The sequence below is a fragment of the Neomonachus schauinslandi genome, chromosome 9, assembly GCF_002201575.2.
Source record: "Neomonachus schauinslandi chromosome 9, ASM220157v2, whole genome shotgun sequence".
Taxonomy (NCBI): domain Eukaryota; kingdom Metazoa; phylum Chordata; class Mammalia; order Carnivora; family Phocidae; genus Neomonachus; species Neomonachus schauinslandi.
The window spans coordinates 46,396,397-46,417,761 of NC_058411.1; the positions used below are offsets into that span (position 1 = coordinate 46,396,397).

At 42.0% G+C, this 21,365-nt stretch overlaps 1 protein-coding gene across 2 annotated transcripts in view; it reads right to left on the minus strand.

Annotated features, from left to right (window-relative positions):
- Positions 1 to 1,196: 1,196 nt before the first annotated feature.
- The window catches only part of FRMD6 (FERM domain containing 6), a 79,826-nt gene continuing 59,657 nt past the window's right edge, over positions 1,197 to 21,365 (minus strand). For both annotated transcript variants that reach the window (XM_021701393.2, XM_021701391.2), the window contains exons 8-14: positions 19,600 to 19,665; positions 18,670 to 18,738; positions 15,870 to 16,044; positions 11,450 to 11,785; positions 9,732 to 9,863; positions 6,287 to 6,378; positions 1,197 to 4,153 (exon numbers count right to left, since the gene is read on the minus strand). In XM_021701393.2, the coding sequence (XP_021557068.1) occupies positions 3,869 to 4,153; positions 6,287 to 6,378; positions 9,732 to 9,863; positions 11,450 to 11,785; positions 15,870 to 16,044; positions 18,670 to 18,738; positions 19,600 to 19,665 (1,155 nt within the window). In that variant the 3' untranslated portion in view covers positions 1,197 to 3,868. The remainder of the gene's footprint in view (positions 4,154 to 6,286; positions 6,379 to 9,731; positions 9,864 to 11,449; positions 11,786 to 15,869; positions 16,045 to 18,669; positions 18,739 to 19,599; positions 19,666 to 21,365) is intronic.

Sequence of the window (21,365 nt, forward strand, 5' to 3'; positions counted from 1 at the left end):
TGACCTGAGCCGAAGGCAGTCGCTTAACCGACTGAGCCACCCAGGCGCCCCCAAATGATTTCATTTCTTGCGGTATCAAAATCCTAAGTCTGTCTTCTGTATTAGATTCTGAACTTTCTCTAAGTGCAGTGGATAACATGGTATATGTAGTAGAAAAAGCAAAGCTTTTGGAGGTGGATTTGGGTTTCAAACGCAGCTCTAGACTTACGAGCTGCAGGATCTTGGGAAGTCTGTTTCCTCGGCTGTAAAATGAGTTGACTCCCCGAAGGGTTATGAAGATTAGACAGGACGTGTGTCGTCGTGTCAGATACATAGCAGGTGACCCGACACTTTACTCACAATTTACCAGATACACTGCAAAATGCACGAGTAACACCTCTACTGAGGTTTTGGATTGTATGTTTCCCAACGGCCACAATTCTATACACAACAATAGTTAAATGTTGGTTAGATTTGAAAACCCTCCTCTCTCCCACCTTCGTCCTCAGGGGCGTATTTTAACTATTACCTGATTGAAACCCCATACAGCCCTCTGAATTAGTAATCCCACCGTAGGGAAGAAAACCGGGGTAACGGGATGATAATGGCCGCCCTTTCACAAGGCTGACCGGGCTCTTCAGACTCCTGTCTACCAACCGGAAGTGCAAGTGCCATCTCCATCCTTGATGCCACGTTGCCCTCACCTTCAGCCCGGGGATTGCATGCTTGTAGACGTAATCACTTACTTTTTAAAACTGAAAACTTAACACGCCAAAGATGATTATTTTGTGGGCAAAACTAAAGTGGTTATTTTAATTGAAAAAAATGAAAAAGATTCTACTTTACTGAGTGCTTTCAGCCCCTCAACTTGGGCGTGCATAACAGCTGGCTGCCACAGCCTCTTGGAGCCTTGGTTCCTTCATCTCTAACTTGAGACGAAGACTAGCACCTGCCTTATGTGCATATGAGGATGAAAGGAGTTAATCCATGAACTCCTAACACACGTGGGACGGGCACAGCACGTGGCAGGGCTCAGCCTCCGTCCTCACGAGCATCCCCGCCACAGGGCTGTCCGGCTGGGAGCTCTACCACACTGGACCTTTAGGATGTCCCTCCAGGTGCTCTGTTATAGGAAAGAAGAACACAAAGAAAACATTCACTTCTTAATGCCTCTTGCTTCACTGAGAACTCTAATTTAAAAAAAAAGGCACTTTAAAGACAAATAAAAAGTAACTTTATTGACTGCTAATCTTACCATGAAATGCCTATAAGAAATCATTACAAAATAATGCAGTTTTCTTTTACACACTTTTGGTATTATCCTGATATGATGATCCTTTCACAGAAAGGATTATTTACAGTTTATGTAGATATAAAGCTCATTGTTGCAGATACAAATGTAGATGCAGAGAGGCCATATATACCAAACGGGTATACCGACTAGCAACGATATTAACAAATGCAGAATAAATTACAGCTTCATACGTTTCTTTTCCTTTTTTATTGTTTAAAACAATTTCCAAATACAAAATGTCGATAACCAAAATGGACTTTCATATACATATATATAACTCTGCTGCAAACTGGATCAAAAAGCAAAAATGTTCCTCAGCATGTTTCAATTTTTGAAAACCCACAAGACTATTCATAAATCCAACTGGAAAGAGGGTGTGCAAAACCACCAACAATGCTGGCAAAACCCTGAAGACCTGATTCTGGTTGAAGTACAGAGAAAATAAAGCACTAAATACTTAATTAAATATGCTTTTGTCTTGATGTTTGCAAGAAACACCAAGAGCTAAGGAAATGCACCACATTATGATCTGGGCTCTTTACAGTTAAACCTCCCAGGACTCGTCTCTGAAGCATCTATACGAAATGGTGGATTATTTAACGACTTACTTGTAAGTGAAGCAGTCATTGGCTGGTCCTTCTACCCTTTCGTACAGAAGACTGAGATACTTTTGTACATTCTGGTATCTGAAACTTTGGTTCTTTTAGAACTTTTGATAAAAGCAAAATAATTTCACGACTACAGAACCCTACAGAACTTCTGTTCCTTTACCGGTGTCAGGTGGAACTGATCTGACCGGGCTTGGAGTGCGGATGCACACCCACATGCGGGCGTGCAAGGGCGGCCCAGGCGGGCGGGTCCATGTTCTCCATGCGTTTATCATACCGACTCCCACCCACGGGGAACACCGCATGTTCCGCTGTACCCGAAATCTATTTCTTTGTGACCTGAAAACTTAATTTTGTATAAAAATATGACTGTTTCTTTAGAAAATAATATATAGTTTTTTTTTTTAAGAAAACCTGGCAGATAGAAAAAATGGTATATCAAAATATGGTAAACAAATGTTATAAAATATGAAATCATTACAAACATCTCCTAGAAAGACATTGTGCTAAAGTTCTCTCCTGAAGTGCGAACAACATTGTTACTGTACATCTAAAGGTTAATAGATTCACTCTCCTGACGTGGTTTCATTCTATATCCTAACAGCAGTGGCAGTAACTCTTAAAAATGGCCCTCTCTCAAACGCTAACATTCTCTGTACACTTTTAACTTCGAAATTAAAACAGAAAGACACCCTCCGGAGCCATGGTTTTAAACCCTGTTTCGTATTAGCTCCATTTGGAGCTTTAAAGGAGAAGGCAGGTCCACCTGGACCTCACTACAACAGACTGAGTTTATTGGCCTGACGTGGGACCCAGACATCGTTACTGTTTCTAAAGCAACCAGGGCTGAGAATCACGGCAAAAGACCCACGAGAAACAGTCATTCTTAACTCTACATATATTAACTGATTGTCTGTAGGTATCATTCATTCAGTGACACATCCTCCATACTCCACAAGAAAGACCACATACACAAGAACAGTCATGGGAGCCAAGAAGAAGAGTTAGTAAGCTTTAAACACATACAGACACACGCAATCTCAGGTACTTATATATGTATAACATATACATACAGTTAGGGTATTTTGGTTAAGCAGAAACTAGCATTACCATAATTGGTTCTTGATTAAAACAAAACACCAAGCACAAACATCTTCTAAGGCATTTCCACAGTTTTAACAGAAACTGGTTTTGTTAACGCCACAAAATGCACGATGACATGAACACCACTGATTCGTTCCTCGGATGACAAACTCCACTGGGTCCTAGAGCCTTCAGGGAGAGCAGGAAGGGGACACAGCACCAACTGGGCGTGAAGGAGTCAAAAGGCATCATGCACACAGAGCCTTCTGGTTATTGCTTCACTCACGTCTTCTGGACCTGGGCTGAGCTTCTGGTATGTCCGTATCTTTGGCTTGCTAGAGCTACAGGACTTTGACCACTTCATTAGTGCTCACTTTGGGACAGCCCCAGTGAGGCAGCAATGGCTACGTAGTGGGCACCGGTCTCTCCGTTAAAAGGAGAGACCCTTCTCTCCTCCCTCAAACCACGTGCGTGAGGGAGTAACAACAACAACAAAAATTACAAGCAAACAAATAAACCTAACAACATCTTTCACATGATAAAAAAAAAAAATGCGATGTCACGTAATCAAACGAAGAAACAAAACGAGGAACAAACACGCCACGATTCAATATTCCGAAGGCTTGGTAACCAGTAAAGCACATTTCCTTCCAAAGGATCATGAACTTCCGGGCACTTGTCTTGCTGTACATTCTCCGCAGTTCTTTTATCTCTGTGTAATACTTAAAGTGCAATTGTCCCAAGGCTTTTATTTCCATCGCAAGTTATCATCAAGAAAGAGCTATGTTCTGGGGTGAAGAGAATATGGCACAATACTTAAAAGAACGAACCATGGCTTTCCAGCCTCCAGCCAACAGCAGGCTGCCTGTAGGCCTATGGAGAGCTAGCTGTGTGCAGACGTACTTTATACAACAAACTCTGGAACTTCATCATGAGTGAGATCCAGAGAAAAGTACTTGCTGGTTCTTTTGACTGGAAAAGCATCTTGGATGTTGACACACTGCTGAGCCAAGCAGCTGTTGCAGTAGAGGCCTTCCTCATCCAGTTCGTGGCCACACCCAAAAGTGTAGCTCTGAGCAGTGTCTTGACATAGACTTGCAATGCGCAAGAAGTCTTTCTGGTAAAGTCTGATGTCATCAAGGCTCAGGCTGTGTCGATCGGTGGAGGTCTTTGGTTTCCGACATATAGTCTGCAAAATAAGGGAAGGTTAAAACAACCTTAAGAGTATAGACCAAAGTGAAAGGTTAGCAGTATTTGCTCTTGTTAAGAGAGAGGCTGCAAAATCATAGAAGGTTATGGAATCTTTGTATGTTGGAAAGTGTGATTTCCGATCTGAGATTTCTGGGCCCCTGAGGCCCTGGGGGGAAAATGTCACCACCACCACCAGTAACAGCGGCGAATGTTCACTGAGCCCTTATGTGCAGGCCCTGACCGTTCAATCTTCCAGTCAGCCCTGCGAGGCCAGTGCCATTATTCTCCCCATTTTACAGATGAATAATCTAAGGCAAAGGAAGTAAATACATCAGGAACCCAACTGTCAAGAAACAGTCTTAAAATAGGGCTGGATAGGTAAAGATAGGGCCCAATTTTTTTTTCCCCCACTAGGATATGACAATTCAGCATGGTAACACTCTCATGCTGAGGTCTGTTATTATTTTAATAAGAAGTGGGGAAACGGGGGCGCCTGGGTGGCTCAGATGGTTAAGCGTCTGCCTTCGGCTCAGGTCATGATCCCAGGGTCCTGCGATCGAGCCCCGCATCGGGGTCCCTGCTCAGTGGGGAGCCTGCTTCTCCCTCTCCCACTCCCCCTGCTTGTGTTCCCTCTGTGTCTCTCTCTGTCAAATAAATAAATAAAATCTTAAAAAAAAAAAAAAAGAAGTGGGGAAACGAACCAATTATTATTCAAGAAACACAATTTGAAGAATTGTTTTTTTTAAAAAGCTAGAATTCTTGGATCGAAAAATAATACAAAGTACAGAAAAGGCTGGGAGGCAAGAGGCAGCTCCCAAACACTCTAAGTGGTATTCTGCCAAATACTTCACACAGTGGGCAGCAGACTTCTAGAACTCATTATCCCAAGAAGTGCTACTGGCTGAAAATATAAATAGGTTAAAAAGTGGTTCAGACAATTACATGAATGAAAGATACTTACTGGGTGATTTAAAGAAACAAGGCATGGCCCTCTCAGCTTGTGCTGCTGAACACCACAAAAGCCAACCCTTGTTAGAGTTAAGTGATCGAGTGTTGCTAAAGGCAAAAGTGCCCGGAGGATAGAACAGGGTCTGAGCCCAAAAACATTTTATTAGGAAGTAACCCCTCTGAGCACTCCCTGAAGATGCTGATCGCCTGTACTCAGGCAGGCACCCCAGGGGCCACCGGGCGTCTACCACAGAGAATGCACTAGGTCCTCACTGCAAATCCATGCGACAGGCATACAACGGTGCTTCCCGCCTTGCCACTGTGGAACCTGATCCCGAGCTGTGTCCCATGGACATTTCTGTACAGTCAGACCTAATACCGCCAGGGGGGGGGGGGGGGGGGGGGGGGGGGAGAACTGGGGGGCAAACCTGAGCAGTGTGACCCTGGAGCTCGTAATCATCATGCTACACATACTGCTTTAACAATGACTCATTGGAGCACTCAAAAAAATATTTAATAAAACATCAGGTGCACATTAAGGCTATTTAAATGAGAGAGAGAAAAGGGAGGAGAGAAGCACACACAGAAGACAAAAAAAAGAGACGTTCCGAGAGAGAGGCATAAAAGGAGAGAGCAAGAGAATGCTCAGGAAGCAGAGGTGAGAATCAATTGCAGAATAAATCCAGATGCTGCAACCATGAGTTTCAGAGTGTTTTATCTTTTGATATTTTAATAGTCTAGCCAGCGATCACAGGTTATTAAACAGCCTCACTCAGCATGCTTAGAAAATTCAATCTGAATGGAAAAATCAGAGTGTGGAAACATTTCTGCCATGACACACCTGACAAGAAAATTATTCTCCCAGTTGTTGAGGTCAATAAATACACACACACACACACACACACACACACACAGTTAACCTGAAGTTTGAGGCCTAGAGGCTTCCCAGCTATAAAAAGTGTTAAAAGTATACAATTTATCCAAATAGAAATCAACTTAAAGATGAATGCAACTAGCAAATAAAATGGACATAAATTCAGAACAAAACTGAAATGTCCCTAGTAAGAATCATTTCCTTAGGGTTTTTTAAATTTTTTGCTCATTTATATAAATATAACTCTAAGTTCTATTTAGTTTTCTATAGCTTCAGTACCCAATTTAAATTTTCCAATCCCTTCTGTACCTGCGGAAGAGAATCAGTGCTCTGGCCGCGAAGCTTGACAACGGTTTCTGAGGAGCTGGAGCTAGAAGAACCGATTTCTTTCACAATCAACCCTAAAGTAAAACACAGAAGAAGAAGAAGAAAAAAAAAAACCAGAGAAGATTTCCTGTTAGTCATACCTCTTGCCACATATCTGACATATACGACCACCAAGATTGAGAGGTCAAATATTAACCGTTACTGAAAAATCTGTTACTCTTCCGTGGTGGACAGCCAGGACGGGACACATTCTGTCTCTTGTCTTACAGTAAATAGGGAGGAGCGGGAGAGGAGTAAATGTGGGGGTAGAGGACAGGCAGGAGTTTAGAGTCTGATTTTTCTAAACGACAACGTCTCATTAAGCTATTTATGAAGTGAGTAACAAAAAGAAAGACTGTAGGTGTAAAGCAGTTCATCGCCTCAAGTTTCTCCATGTTCCACAGAGCACAAAGTCTGAACTTAACCCCAGCTGAACCGTGACACGGCATTCTATGCTTGCTTCCCCTTAGATGGGCAGTGGTTTAGTGCGGGGTCTGACCTCTGGAGTCACACGGATCTGGGATGGAACTGGGCCCAGACGAGTAATTGGCTGCGTATGCTGGCCAGTGACTGTGCCTCCCTGTGTCTTCAGTCTCCTATAAAGTGGGGCTGCAAGCAGCATTCATCCCACAGAGTTTAAGGATGACTGAAGAGCAAATGCATGGCAAGGGCAAGGTGTCGGGCCTGCCTGCAGGACACACTCAGCTCACAGGAACACCTCGGGCTGACAGGGGCCCTGTGGCACTCGCCTCCTGCAGCAGATCCTACCGGGGAGAGGCCACAAATGGGAGGTCGCCCTGAACATTCGGTTCTGGACCTCTGAGAGCAACAGGGCCCCTAATCGCCCCAGCGCTCAGGGGCAATCCGCTAATACTTTGGCAACAGAAATCCAGGGCTGAAACCTCTCTCTGCGTCTGTGACACGTGAGTGAAGCACCAGAAACCAATGTTTCCGGCGATAAAACCACTAACAAGAACTGGAGACATGAGTGAAGATGAGCACTGACATTTTTCTTGCAGGCAGATGAAGCACATCAGTCAAACCCCAGAGCCTCAAAGCCAAATGGCTTCTCAGGTAAAGTACATTCTCACCTTATAAAAAAAGAACCCTGAGTAATGGGATTTTTATTTAGCTACTGCTAATAACCTCAGAAATGGCCTTTTGTATTCTCTTAACTCTTCAGAAACGACTCATGATTCAAGTGACTAATAGAGGCCTTGCATATATTAAGTGTTTGATAATTAATTCAACTGAAACACAAAAGGAAGACATTCTTGGTTTACATGTAGACAGTTTAAAAACTCTCAGGTGGATATTTATGTTTTGGGGGTGGTACAGACTGCTTTAGTAGGGGGTCTTTCTCTAGAATATCCTTGTATTTTAAAAAGCTTTAAACTCTTGACAAATCTCACAGAAAGATGTGGACGAGTGCACTAGGACCTGGGATGGGTCCTCCTGGATTTGCTGGTAACTGTGCTCTTGGCCACTATGCCTGTAAATAATCTGCTCCCAAACCAGACTCTGCATTAGATAAATCAGCATCAAGTCTGGTGGTCAGAATACTAAACCGACATCTACCTAACTTTTATCACTACTCAATCTCAGCTCCACATTTTAAAAACAATGTTTAAATGCTCAAATTGTAAAGAATTTGGAAAAGTAGGATGATGCAAGAAAGAAAATAAGATCATCTATAACCCCATCATCCAGAGAAAAGGCTATTAATATTTTTATGTATTTTTCCACATACGTATATACATTTTTATAATTTGAGATCCTACGGTTTATACAATTTGTGCTGTTTTTCCTGCCTATCTTTCTCATATTATTAAATATCCTTTGAAAATCTCATTACTTAATGGCCGTACAATATTCCACTATATGGACAGAACACAACTTTTCATTGTTAACTGTTTAGGTTCTTTTTCCTTTTCTTTGCTATTATAAATAACATTACAAGAAGTATTTTTTGTATATAAATCTTTTTAAACCGCTACCTTATTTATACTTTATTCAAAATTACAAAATCTTATCATAAAAATTAAATGTAGAAATATATAAATAAAAAGCAAAACTCTGCTTCCCTCACACCTCCTCGTCCCATAGACACTTTGGTGTGTATTGTTTATACCGTTTTCTTTCCACAACAATACACATGCACGCATCGAGAGCATGATATCCATGCACCTATAATGTGCATATAATTGTATGTTTATATTTAATATATATTAAAATGTATTTATAAGGAAAAATGTCTGTGTAGTAAAGCAAATGGGCAAAAAACAAAAGGGGCCAAGTTTGGTACGAGAACTCTTAAGCGTGACCAGAGCAAGCAACCTGACGAATCTGTGTTGGTTCGGCAGAGGGATTCTCTGTAACCACTGGCAGGCTGGCTCCTGGCGGAGCATCTGGAGGCCATGGTTCTGCTAGGTCAGCAAGTGAAATTACAGATTAAATGCCAGGATGAGAGGACCATGTGTGCTGGCCTTGTTCATCTCTGATTCCCAGCACCTGTTGCAGGGGTGATGCTCACTATTGGGGACCGTGGGTCTTGACAGAGCAATCACAGGTCACCCCAGGTGTAAACAGGGTCTTTCACTCAAAGCTCGACATGGCTGAGCAATAAGCACCTGTGCCATGTCCACACTGCTGATTCCTAATGTGTGTTTTTGTACAGAACGGAGACCAAGTCATGAAATGTGACAAGAGCCATTAGGAGTGACTGAGGCTTAAAAACAAAACCCATAGTGCTGTTTGTTTTTTTTTTTTTTAGGGTAACATCTTTTATTTGGTAGAAATAGATATTACGTATTATATAACCTTATACTAGGGTTCCAGTGAATGCATTTTTTCTAACAGAGTTAATCGAATATGGGATTTAGTAAGAATGTCTTCTTATGTCAAACTTTTTTGACACCGTTTTCCTCTAGACTCCTACACCCAGTATGATATAGTGGGGAAAACAATACAAAACAAACCCGGAGACCTGACTTCTGTTTCTAGCCACACAGCATTTGTCCCCCTAATCTACAGGATTTCTCATCTGTAAAAAGGTCTCTGAGGCCCCTTCTAGATGTATTATAGGATTCTCTGATTATCATTTAAAACAGCAAAACAAAACAACAACAAGAGAAAACTGTATTTTACCACTTTGTCCAGCGCTTGCGGTAGAAGATGCTAATTCCCAATCCTAGGTGCTTCCTCCCCTTCCTTTCCCTTTCTTCCTCAGAAGAAACTCAATCCTGCAGTCTATGGTGCTGACTTGGAAAGGTTCTGATTCCAGTCCTGTCGGACCTAGAGCCCCACCCAACCCTTCTATTTTCTGAGGCACCTGCTTCTCAGCCTGGGACAGTCCACTGCTTAAGGAGAACTTCCCGTAAGAGCTCACCAGAGTGTCCATTCAGCTTCCGCGACATGAGCATGTCCTCAGTGATATAGATGCACATGTCTGGGCTGACTTCCAGAGACTCTTCATTCATCTGCTCCAGGTCCCTGGGGTCATCGACCAGCATCTCTATTTCTGACACAGAAGAAGGAAAAGACATTTGGGGATATGAAGGGAAATGGACACCAGAATTCATAGCCATACTTTGAGGGAGGCTATGTGATTATCCATATTCTAAAACAGATTTGCTAATAAGAATCTACAATAGGAAACTCTAGGGACAATTCTCAACTAGATGAATTTGTTCTCTTTTTTCACAGGATCGCCGTATCTACATGTCTTCTCATGCCATGATTTGACTGTCAATTATTCTTTACTCTTTAAGAAAGAGGGAAAGAGAAAGGGGCGCCTGGGTGGCTCAGTTAACTGACGCTTCATTTCTGCTCAGGTCCTGATCTCAGGCTTGTGAGAGCGAGTCCTGAATCAGGCTCCTCACTCAGCACAGAGTCTGTTTGTCCCTCTTGCTCTGCTCCACCCTTTGTACATGCTCATGCTCGCATGCGCTCTCTAAAATAAATAATAAATTAAATCCCCAAAAATATTAAAAAGAAGGAAAGAGCTATAGCACCTTGCTGAGATGACAAAGGGTAAACTGAGACTGACAGGCTGTTTGCCTAAGGCCAGAGCACAATGAGTAGTTCACGAAGCTCCCCATTTCCCATTGCTGCCTACTCACAAGGCATTTCAGGGACTTCATTTGAGATCCGCATGAATTCTATAGTAACCAAACCAAGCAAATGTGCTGCATTTGTCCTTAATGAAGTCAGTATCTTTTTCCCAAACCTGAACGCTATAGCACTTGAGGCAGTAAAATAATAAAAAGGATGCACACATAGGCTAAGTTTGGCTGGAGGTCTCGTTTTATCTCCTTAACAGAGAGTTAAGCAGCCAGGTGCTAATTTCTATTATATTCCCAGAGTTCCAGTTGCATAGGAGGAATTTAAGAAATACTAAATAACCAATGGCCTGGGCTCAAATCTTTTTTTTTTTTAAATAAGGTCTTCTTTTATTTTATTTTTTTAAAGATTTTATTTATTCATTTGAGACACAGAGATACAGAGAGAGCGAGAGCATGAGCAGGGAGAGAGGCAGAGGGAGAGGGAGAAGCAGGCTCCCCGCTGAGCCAGGAGCCCGATGCGGGGCTCGATCCCAGGACCCCGGGATCATGACCTGAGCCGAAGGCAGACGCTCAACCATCTGAGCCACCCAGGCGCCCCAAATCTTTTTTTTTTTTTTCCCCTGCAAAAAGTTGAAGACATTTCTGTCACTATCATTGCATCTACTCTGCTGTCCTAACCAATGCCTATTTAATCTGGGAATCAGAAACGCAGCCATGAGCGCCGCAGGGCTGACCTCTACTCTACTTCACAGAAACCGCTAGGCCTCGGAATCCACCAGCATCCAAGCCTGTGGCTGCCACGGATCTCACCGCTAGAGGAACGCTTTCTTCACACCCAAGCAACTGCACCAAATCGGGGGGGCGGGGGGGGGGAAGGAGGGGATGCAAGACCCCTCTTCTCGTCTACTACTACTTGGAGCGGCGCCCCACACATCAACTCTCCAGAACCGGTATGTGAAAACAATACTAGGCCAGCCGGAGGAGGGGGCCGGAGCCGGCGGGGCAGCGCTGCGAGCCGGGAGAGCCCCGGCGAGCGGCTTACCGTCGTCCTGCGAGTCCTCCTCGAGCCGGTCCTTGCCGCTGCTCTCCACTCCGGAGGTGTGCGAGCTGCCGTGGCTGGTCATGGAGCTGCAGGTTCTCAGCTTGCGGTGGACCGCGCTGCCGGAGTAGCTGTCCTCCGGCCCCGCGTCCCGGGGCTTGGGGTCCGCCTCGATGCCCGAGGTGTGGGAGCTGCTGTGGCTGGCGGTGGAGTGCCGGGACAGGCGCCTGTGCTTCCCGCTGCCCGCGCTGCTCCCGCTGGCCCGGGACCGCTTTTCCAGCTGGTCCACGTCGAGGTCCAGGCTGTCACTGATGTAAGACTCCCGGTACTGCTTCTTCTCTGCGTGGTGAGGGGCAAAGCGCGCCGTTACAGTCAACCAACCCAGAGCGCACGGCCGGGGAGCGGAAGTGAGTCACCTGGCCAAGAGGCAGGGGGCTGCACACCCAGAATCTAGGGGCTGGGGGGTGGTGAGGATTGGGACAGGAGCTCAACTTCAGAAGACTGCAAATGAGTATCAGCGAGAACAACAGACCTGAGGGAGTATTTGAACCACTCCAGGAGTTTTAAAGCTTCAAAACTGGAGAAAAGTGCTCCTCCATGCAGAGTCGCCAGGCCACCTCTTGTCTGCAAACTGCTATGGGTCCACAGTGACATGGGTTCAGTAAGTGGGAATAAATACTCAGAAGTTTTTAGAGCGATGGGACATCGCCATGCCAGCCACTGTTGTGATTTTGCATTATGCCGAAGATCAGTCCACAATAGATTGGAAATTTTAAAATAATTTCAGAAGCACTGTTATAGAAGACTGTTTAAGAAATATAATTATACTAATTGCCATTGATTTTATTTACTCAATTTGGCCTGTAATTAGTTTAGTTCTGACTGTTGAATATAATTTAAAATAGAACTATTCTTCTGCAAATTTCTTCCAAAGAGTTCTAAAATTCAGTTTTTCATTAATGAAGACTCCTTTTCTCCATCTGGGGTGAACTAGTGAGGCTTTATTATCTATTTAGATAATAGATACCTGTTTGGTGATTTATACCTGTGTGGCCTCTGACTGATAAAACTGTTCTTTCATAGGTCATTGCCATTCTTTAACACAAAGACATATTAGAAAGTCCCTTTTATCAAATGCTTAACTAACCATTACATTAAAGCACCAATCACAACTGAGTTGCAGGTATACAATAATACCTTTGTGTTACACGTCAAAATTTTAAAACGGCGAAGTAGTTCAGATTCTTTGTATTCTTAACACTGATGAGAAATAACACATTAGAACAATGTGAAAGATGGAGAGTGCACTTGGGGAAGGTTAAATTGATATTATTTCAGAAACTGCTAACTTGTAGACTAATTGGGTTCTCAGGGGCCTATTGATGGATTTAATTGTCTTGTTTCTTGGGTAAGTGAAAACACTTGCACTCCTGATGTCTAAACCCAACTCTGAAGTATAATCACCACGGGCTCCCCAGAGAGGGAAGGAGCATCAGCAGAAAGAGAAGGTGTGCTTTCCAGGAAGCAATGTACGTTTCTGCACCCGGGCCATTCCTATCAATTCTAAGGAATCAGGCTGCACCACAGCAGCGAGTATGCATATAGCCCACACAGAAAGCAGACTGGGGTTGGATACCAGAGCCCAATGCACACACATCTGAGACAAGTCTCACGTTCATCATCTACAATCCATCTTTTAGAGCGAGACTGGGTTCTAAAGATTCCTATTTTCTGAAGGCAACAGTGGTTGAGATGAAGATGGAGACCTAAAGGGGTTTGCAAAATTCTCATACAATTTCTATTCACGGTAGTTTCAAAATAATAGCCATGGGGCACTTGGAAGGTGGAAAGCAAAGAGAAAATAGTTTTCTAAAAAATTCTTTAGGGTGCTGGAATTCTAAGACAATTGGGAATTATGGATCTAATAACTTAAGAGCTTTTCTACCTTTTTACAAATAGCCCTTTTACTCCCAACCCTTCCCAGAGGTTCAGACTCAATTACAGTTACTCTATATTCATTACTATACCAGAACATAAGCACTCACCAACCTATTCTCTACCTCATAGGAGCCTAGCCTAAATCTACTTCCTCTCAACGTGTCAGAGCAGCCTCGGTGTTCTATGTGGCTGGCCAGTGTTCCCTTCTTAGGGCTGAATCACTTAGACCCAGTGCAAACAGTTAAGAAGTGTCACACTACTCTGTTACAAACTGAAGGAAATGTTTACATAATTCTAATAAATTACGTAATTTATTTCAGAATAAATTCTGAAATTTATTCTAAGACCTTCAAAATGCAACCCCTCACACCTCCTTAGTAATCAATGGTGTCAACTGCACAAATCATCAATATGTTGGTGTTCTTTGTATTCCCTTTGTTGTAGAAGCCCAGAGACCACAAAGCTTTTTATACATGATTTTGGAACAGAATGCAGTCAGTGTGACCTCTTGACATAAGACCTAAGAATAAGCTCCAACTGTTGAATCAAGTTGGGTTAAAAAACCTTTCTCATGACAAAAGCTTTTAATGCTATGGAAGAATTCTTGTGATCATTTTCTACTATAAAATGCTAAAAGAGTATTTCAGACAAGGTGACTCTCAATAAAAGGAAAATACAGTCTCTTTTTGTGCTGGGTTTTTTGTTTGTTTGTTTTACTAAATGGACACTGGGAAAAGAGCTTTCTTGTAAGAATGAAGCCCTTACGTGTGGATGAGATAAATGGAGTCAGGTCAAGGCTGGCCCAGAAAAACTTAGTTCAGGTTTTCTTTAGACCTAGAAGAATCTCTAAGTAGAAGAAACTAAGTATGTTTTCTTTAGAAGAAAAAGAGAGATGTCCCCTCAAATCTATCTACATTTATCCAAATAAAAAATCCAATTTACACCTTTATCACTCCTTCATTGCCCTCCTCATGTAAGCCCCCAAATATGCATGTAGTACTATGTATGGTAAGAGACAAAACCCTGCCCTCGAACAACTGAAAATTCCTTGTAATTTTACCTTAGAACCTGTAAGGGAAGTTCATGAATTCCCTCAGGCTCTAAAGCGCTCCCCTTAAGGTCATCTAAATAAGAATTTATGAAAATGCTGATGGCAAAGGTCATGGAATGAACTTCTCAAGGCCCTATAACCTGGCCACTTAGGAATGTGGCCAATTTGGCAAATGATGGGCTCTACACTGAGGTCACCTATTCTTCCAAGTTTCCTTGGTGCTTCTGTCTCATCTTCATTCCTCCTGATATTCATGTCAGCATTGGAGAGATGTATCTGTTCTACCGATGAGTCACCGTGGGGAGGAACTGGCTGTGTGGCAGCAGAGGAAGCCAATACATCTGGCAGTTATGCCAATTCTCTCCAAAGACAGAAGCACTTTGGTGGCAGACAGTGGGGGATGATTCATGTTCTGATGGCTGCTTAAAATGCAATGGCATCTCCAAACTGTGTCTCATTTAGGTAGAGATAGCTTTTGAGAGATACCAATCAGATGTGCAAACCTCTATAAGGTTTTTTGTTAAGAGGACAGGTATTTGCCTGGTTTCTGTGGGAAAGGTGGGGTCCAAGAGGTCAATATTTGTTTCAGACATGGACCCAAGATATGAATCTGCATCCAAATGTTCATGCAGATATCCTAAATCTAATCTAATTGAATTATAAGAATTACTACAATGTGAATTTGCAAAACAAATTGAAGACATTAAAATAGGCAAATATGCAAAGTAGCATCTGCGGGGATTAGAAGCTGGAGTGTGTTAAATGGAGTCACCCTGGGGTGCCACAGCTCAAGATAAAGGGCTGTCAGGTTCATATTGTAGAGCTGAAGTCTGCTGCCTTCCTCTTCCTTACCATGACTCGTCCCCCTTTTCAGGGGCCCCAAATGGATTGCTCTTTTCTGTGTCTCAGCAAAGCCCCCACAGGACTGGCTTATAAAATCCTTGAGTGAAAACTTCTTTCTCCTTTGTCATTCTGCTCACCTCGACTTGGGGGCCTCCTGGCAGTCTATAAGAGAGACTGGAGACATTTCTGTCACCCACCTTTATTGTCACTCTAATCTAAGGAATAACTGCACTGGAAAAAAATTCCAGATTCCAAGGTGCTCTGAGTCGCAGATAAACCTTGGCCTGCACCTTCGTGTGGTGGCTTTCTGTAAGGGTCTTCAAGGCAAGTGTGGGGAAACTTTAAAGAGACTGTACTCAGGGACAGCTAAATGACAGCGATAACCTCAGGTATTCTGGACAGGTGCTACAGCTGGTGGGCCTCAAGGCTAACCCTGGTCTTCCAGGACAGTGATGAGATGTGAACAGACACGCTGCTCTGAATCTGGAGCAGCCCAACCCTCGGGGCCTCTTCTTCAGGGCTCTCAGGAGCAAGGGGCCACAGGCGGCAAAGGCACCACTTGCCCCCACCACCCCCCCGGCTGCGCCATACCTTCGTTCTCCTCCAGCTTCCGGATGTGGCGCAACACAGGCTGCAGATTCATGTAGAGACGGTGGCTGTTGCTGAGGAGCTGCAGGAGGTGTCGGGAACGCATGGGGCACCCCGTGTAGTAGATGAGCTTCCTGGCCGAGGGCAAGCCATCTGGCAAAATCTCAAATTTCTTACCCTGTGGAGCAAAAGCACGAGTCGGATTTGGGAAGAGAAGTCTCTCACCAGCCAAGGTCCCCTTCACCCTCTTTTTAGTAAGGAAAACCACAGGCTCAGAACTAGATGTAGAAAGCTCCATTCAAAATTCACTGAGAGATAAACTGTTGTTTTTCCATTAAAAAATGTCACAGGACAAGGTTTACCAAAAATTCAGGGAAGTGTCTAGTCAGGGTCTTCTAGTAAACACTGACTTGGGTATGACGGTCGAGGAGTATCTTCAGTTTCTCTGGCTAGTGGGGCCATTTACACAATAGAGAAGAGAAGGGCCCATCATGAAAGCATCTTCAAATGCAATTCCAACACCCTAATTCAGCAAACAAGATGACAGATTCTCGAAGCATAATGCATTCAAATATTTGTTAAACACTATGTACCAACTGTGCTAGTCACTGAGAAAATGACAGTGAATAGGGCAGACAAGGTCCCTATCTTCATAGAGAGATATTCTGGTGGGAGAGATGGTACATGAACACATAAAATAACTATCGTTTGTGATAAACTCCGGGGAGGAAATAAGGAGTTTTGATAGAAAACACTACTAATTCCTATTTAGGGTTAAGAAAAGAAATGGAAAAACTTCTTTAGCTGGATCAAAGAGGGAGGCTGGACGGGGGGGTGGGCACCTGGCTGACTCAGTAAGAGTATGCAACTCTTGATCTCAGGATGGTGAGTTCAAGCCCCACGTTGCGCATGCAGTGTCTTAAAAAAAAGGGGGGGAGCTGGAAGCTAGAGGGACAGTTGGAGGGATGAGAAAGGAAGAGATATAATTATCTCTATCAGTAGAGATATAAGGAATCTCATTCTTTAAGCCTGGGATCATTAACAAAGTTCATTAACATAAGTTGAGGGTGAGAGTTTGGCAAAGTTTCTTATAGTTATGGGATAGTACAAATTCCTTCATCTCTCCTATTAATGAATACGGCAGCAGGACTGCAAAAGGAATATTCCAGACATAACAATTCTCAGCCAGAGTGGAGAAGTAAAGCAAAGAGGGAGGCATCTTCTAACTACACACTTAAAGTCAAAACAAAACAATATGGCTTTGTGTATATCAGTTGGGGATGGAGTTCTCACCCTTCCACTTTTCATTTTAAAGGAACCACCAGTGGATCCCAATGCCAGGATGGTAATAACTGCCACTTAATGAGCACTCGGCAGGTATTAACTCATTTAATCCTCACAATTAAGCCTATGAGGGAGGACCAATTATCCCCAGTTGGGAACAAAGAAACCAAGGCACACAGGTTAAGTAACTTGCTCAAGGTACTACAACTTGGGCAGGACTGGGCTGGCCATGACAAGAATCATCTGGGAAATTCATCAAAATAGATGCCTGGTCCCCAATGCACACCCACTGAATCAAAAATCTCTTAGGGGAGGAGGATGAGGCTCAGAAATTTTTATCTTAAGCTCCTCAGATGAGGCTGATGCACAACTCAGTTCAGGAACCACTGAGTCCAGGACCCTGAAAACACTCAATTTCATAAGTGCATTTTATTACTACTCAATTTGGGACACGACAGGGCCAAGTGGGGTAATAATTTGCTCATTTTCATATCGCTCAGATTCTTTTACAAAGGGCCTGGATGAGAGACAGCAAGTGAAGAGGAGGCAGGTCAGGCCCCATTCGATGTATCAGTAAAGTGGAATCAGATTGAACTGTGCCCAAGTAATTAAAATAATGTAAAGTCAGGAACAGGTCTTTTGACTTCACAGGGCAGTGTGGAGTCAGTGCCCAAATGCTGTTTGGCAATACAGCCCTCTATTTATATAGGCCATCTTCCTTATGGGAGAGAGGCACATGTGTACAAAACCTTATTTTCCTTTCTTTGTGCATTTTTCCCAACAATTTCTGAACAAAGAAAAAAATATGGATTTTAATGACCACTAGATATACATACATATCATTAACTGTAATTCTTTGAACCCTACCAAAAACCAGATATAGCTAGCAAGGTAGAGAAACACCTGGGAAAAATCATGAATTTGCTCTTACAATAAAAAAAGGATACTATTCTCAATATTCTAAAAATAACAGCATTTTTCCTATTAAGAACTGTAGACCTTTCTTTATAATGATGAGTTTCAAAGAGTTAGATATTAATAGAAACATCTTGTTATATCACTCTTTATTCTCTGCTCAAAAGAAGTAACTTCCAAAAGAACTGGCTAACCCCCATGCTATGAGTAATTTATCCTGTGATTATGGCTGTTTTCTGATCCCTTTGCTTTTAAAAATAATTGTTTGATAAACTCATCTTATACATTCCCCCACTACATTTCTTCTGCAACTAGAGTAACTTAGGATAGTGCAGTGGGACCCAGACCCACAAATTAAAATTAGTCATCTTTTTTGCTATAAGATTCTTTAATTTTAGGTTCACTACTGATGAGTGGCAAGGATTAAAACACATATAATAAGAATAGAAGAAAGCTAGTTGTCTTCTTTGTCAACTTTTTAAAAAAAATACCAACTTTTGTGCCTGGGACAACATTATTTTTAAAAACAAAACAGAAGAGGGAACAACAAAAATCCACAAAACAAACAACTGTGCTATTTTTTAGTCATTTATTTTAAACTTACCACAAACACCAACTTTCCAACATTTGTCCAGGGGAAATCATAAAGTAACTGTTTCTCTTCATCTAAATTCTGTGGAAAGAGTTATAATGCACACAGTGTTATGGAGGAAAATGCCACACACTCTACAACGGCTGTAACTTCTCTCCTGGAAAACTAAAATGTGGTAATTAAAATCTGAAAGGGGTCCTCAACTCTCTTTGGAGATGTTCAGACAGTAATTAAAAGATTAGTGATACCAAACTGTAGCTCTGGGTTCCTGAGTGACTGCATTAACTGGTCTTTCAAGGTAATCTTTTCCCTTTGAGCCTATCCCCAAATTTAAATAAAAAGTCCAAGACTCAGGCATTCAAGAGATGAGAAAAGGCACTTAGACTTTCATAACTGGATATTTGCCTAAACCAAAGATGAGAGATCCTTATATTCTCCTTGGTCTCACAGAAAGAGGCATTCTCTCTCCCCTGTTGATGGCTGTAGGATAATACTATTCTGCCTGCAAAAGTGTGACAGTTATTACTTATTCAAGGGACAGGCTTTATCAGAAAGTGTAATGGAAATTAAAATGTCTGGTCTGGCACTGTATTAAAATGTCATTTTTTTCTTTGCACAGTTATAATGCTCCAGAGGATAAAAGAGAATATATAAAATTAATACCCACAAAGAAGAATGTCTGGATATTAAGGATCTATTAGTGATGAACCTGGGCCAATCTTTGGCTTATTATTTTCTGCTCTGGAGGACTTATTACTGTTGAGGTTTGGACTGTATCACTTCATCTATCCTTACATCATTCACATCTGTACTGGACAAACAAGAAGTAATGACCAATCAATGGCCAGAAATGAACCAGTGAACCTACCAAGGAACAGGCAGGTGCAATGCCAATGTAAGACATGGTAGATACCATTTGACACTTATTTCTCATTTACTAACCTGAAAAATCTGTATTCCCCGCATGGTCAACCCAAGGGTCAAAGAAGCTTCAATTTCCCTTTTATCCTATAGAAATAAAATCATATGAAAAAGTATGTTTTTCTTGTATAATGGACAATTAAGCACCAAAGAAGAAAAACAGAAGGAGAAATCCCAGGATTAGAAAGTTTGTGACTTAAAATAACTTTGCTCATCTTTCTGCATCCCTACTTTACTATAAGAAAATCACGAGTACATATTAAATCAATAATGGTATATTCTACTTTTTAAACTACTAAGATTTCAAAGCATTAGTATTTTCACTATATTACATACACTCTCATATCTGACAATATTCTAAATTATTACATTATTGAGAACTCTGATAAACAAGACTATTTTTGCTGCTTATTTTTTTTTTTTAGCTTTCTACCTTTTCTCAGAGGTTAGAATATTGAATATAATGTCATAGTTATGTTCTGAAAGGCACTAGATTTTATAGGTTTCAAACCATGTAACTCTCCAGCTCTGAAGCCAAAATCATAGGCAAGCCTAAATATTTAAGGTTGTCATCTCATGAGGATAAAAGGCTGAAAGGCTTTATATTCAGTTTGGAAAGAAAATACTTATTTCTAAGAAATTCAACTATCACTTGCCAATACGATATACCTTTTTTTTTTTTACTTTATTTTACTTAAATTCAATTAACATATATTGCATTATTAGTTTCAGAGGCGGAGTTCAGTGATTCATCATTTGCATATAATATGATATCCATTCTACCAGCTAAACCATAAACTATAAAAAAATAAATTACAATGAGCATATGGGAAAAAAAAGTCCTGAAATGTTCTCTGAATTTTAAATGCACTCTGAAATTGGGCCACATCTTTTAAGTGCTTATCTGTAATAACGGGATATAAGGTATGAAGTTCAAAACAGAAAATAAAATTATTAAATAACTGAAATATTTTCATTGAGTTTCCTCAATAAAAATAAATGAGTATATTTAGTGCCAGTTTTCCCATGAACATAAGAAGATATGTGTTTAGAAAATGCATGCTCATCTGGCATAGTAAAGACAAGACAAGGCCTATTTTCACTATTTGGGCTGTTTTTTCCCAACGAATATGTTTTTATATCAAGAAAGGCACATACAGTATAGGGTTTTTTTGTTTGTTTGTTTCTGTTTGTTTGTTTTTTAAAGATTTTATTTATTTATTTGAGAGAGAGAGAATGAGAGAGAGCACATGAGAGGGGGGAGGGTCAGAGGGAGAAGCAGACTCCCTGCCGAGCAGGGAGCCCGATGCGGGACTCGATCCCAGGACTCCAGGATCATGACCTGAGCCGAAGGCAGTCGCTTAACCAACTGAGCCACCCAGGCGCCCCAGTATAGGGTTTAATGGGAGAAACCAATCTATCACTGGGAGTTTAGGTCAATCTCCTCCTCAAGGCTACCCTGACTGCTTTCGGAAATAAGACTGTGCTCATAAAAATGCTGGCCGGGCAGGCACAAGGTGTGCGTTACTGAGAAAGGGACTCAGAAGTTTCTTTTCCTGGAATGCTTCCTGTCCTCTCTCTACTTTGTTTCCACTTTACAAGCGGGTCTTAAATGAAGCAGTTTTAATGGCTTCTTGATTTCTCTAAAGAATGAAAACTCTGCCCATGTTTTAATGGCCACTTTGTTTCTGTAAAGAATGAAAACTCTGCCCAATATCTGTTTCCTCACTTCATTCAGTTACATTAATTATCTTGTTTTAAGCAGGTAAGAGGGTCATTTTCTATGC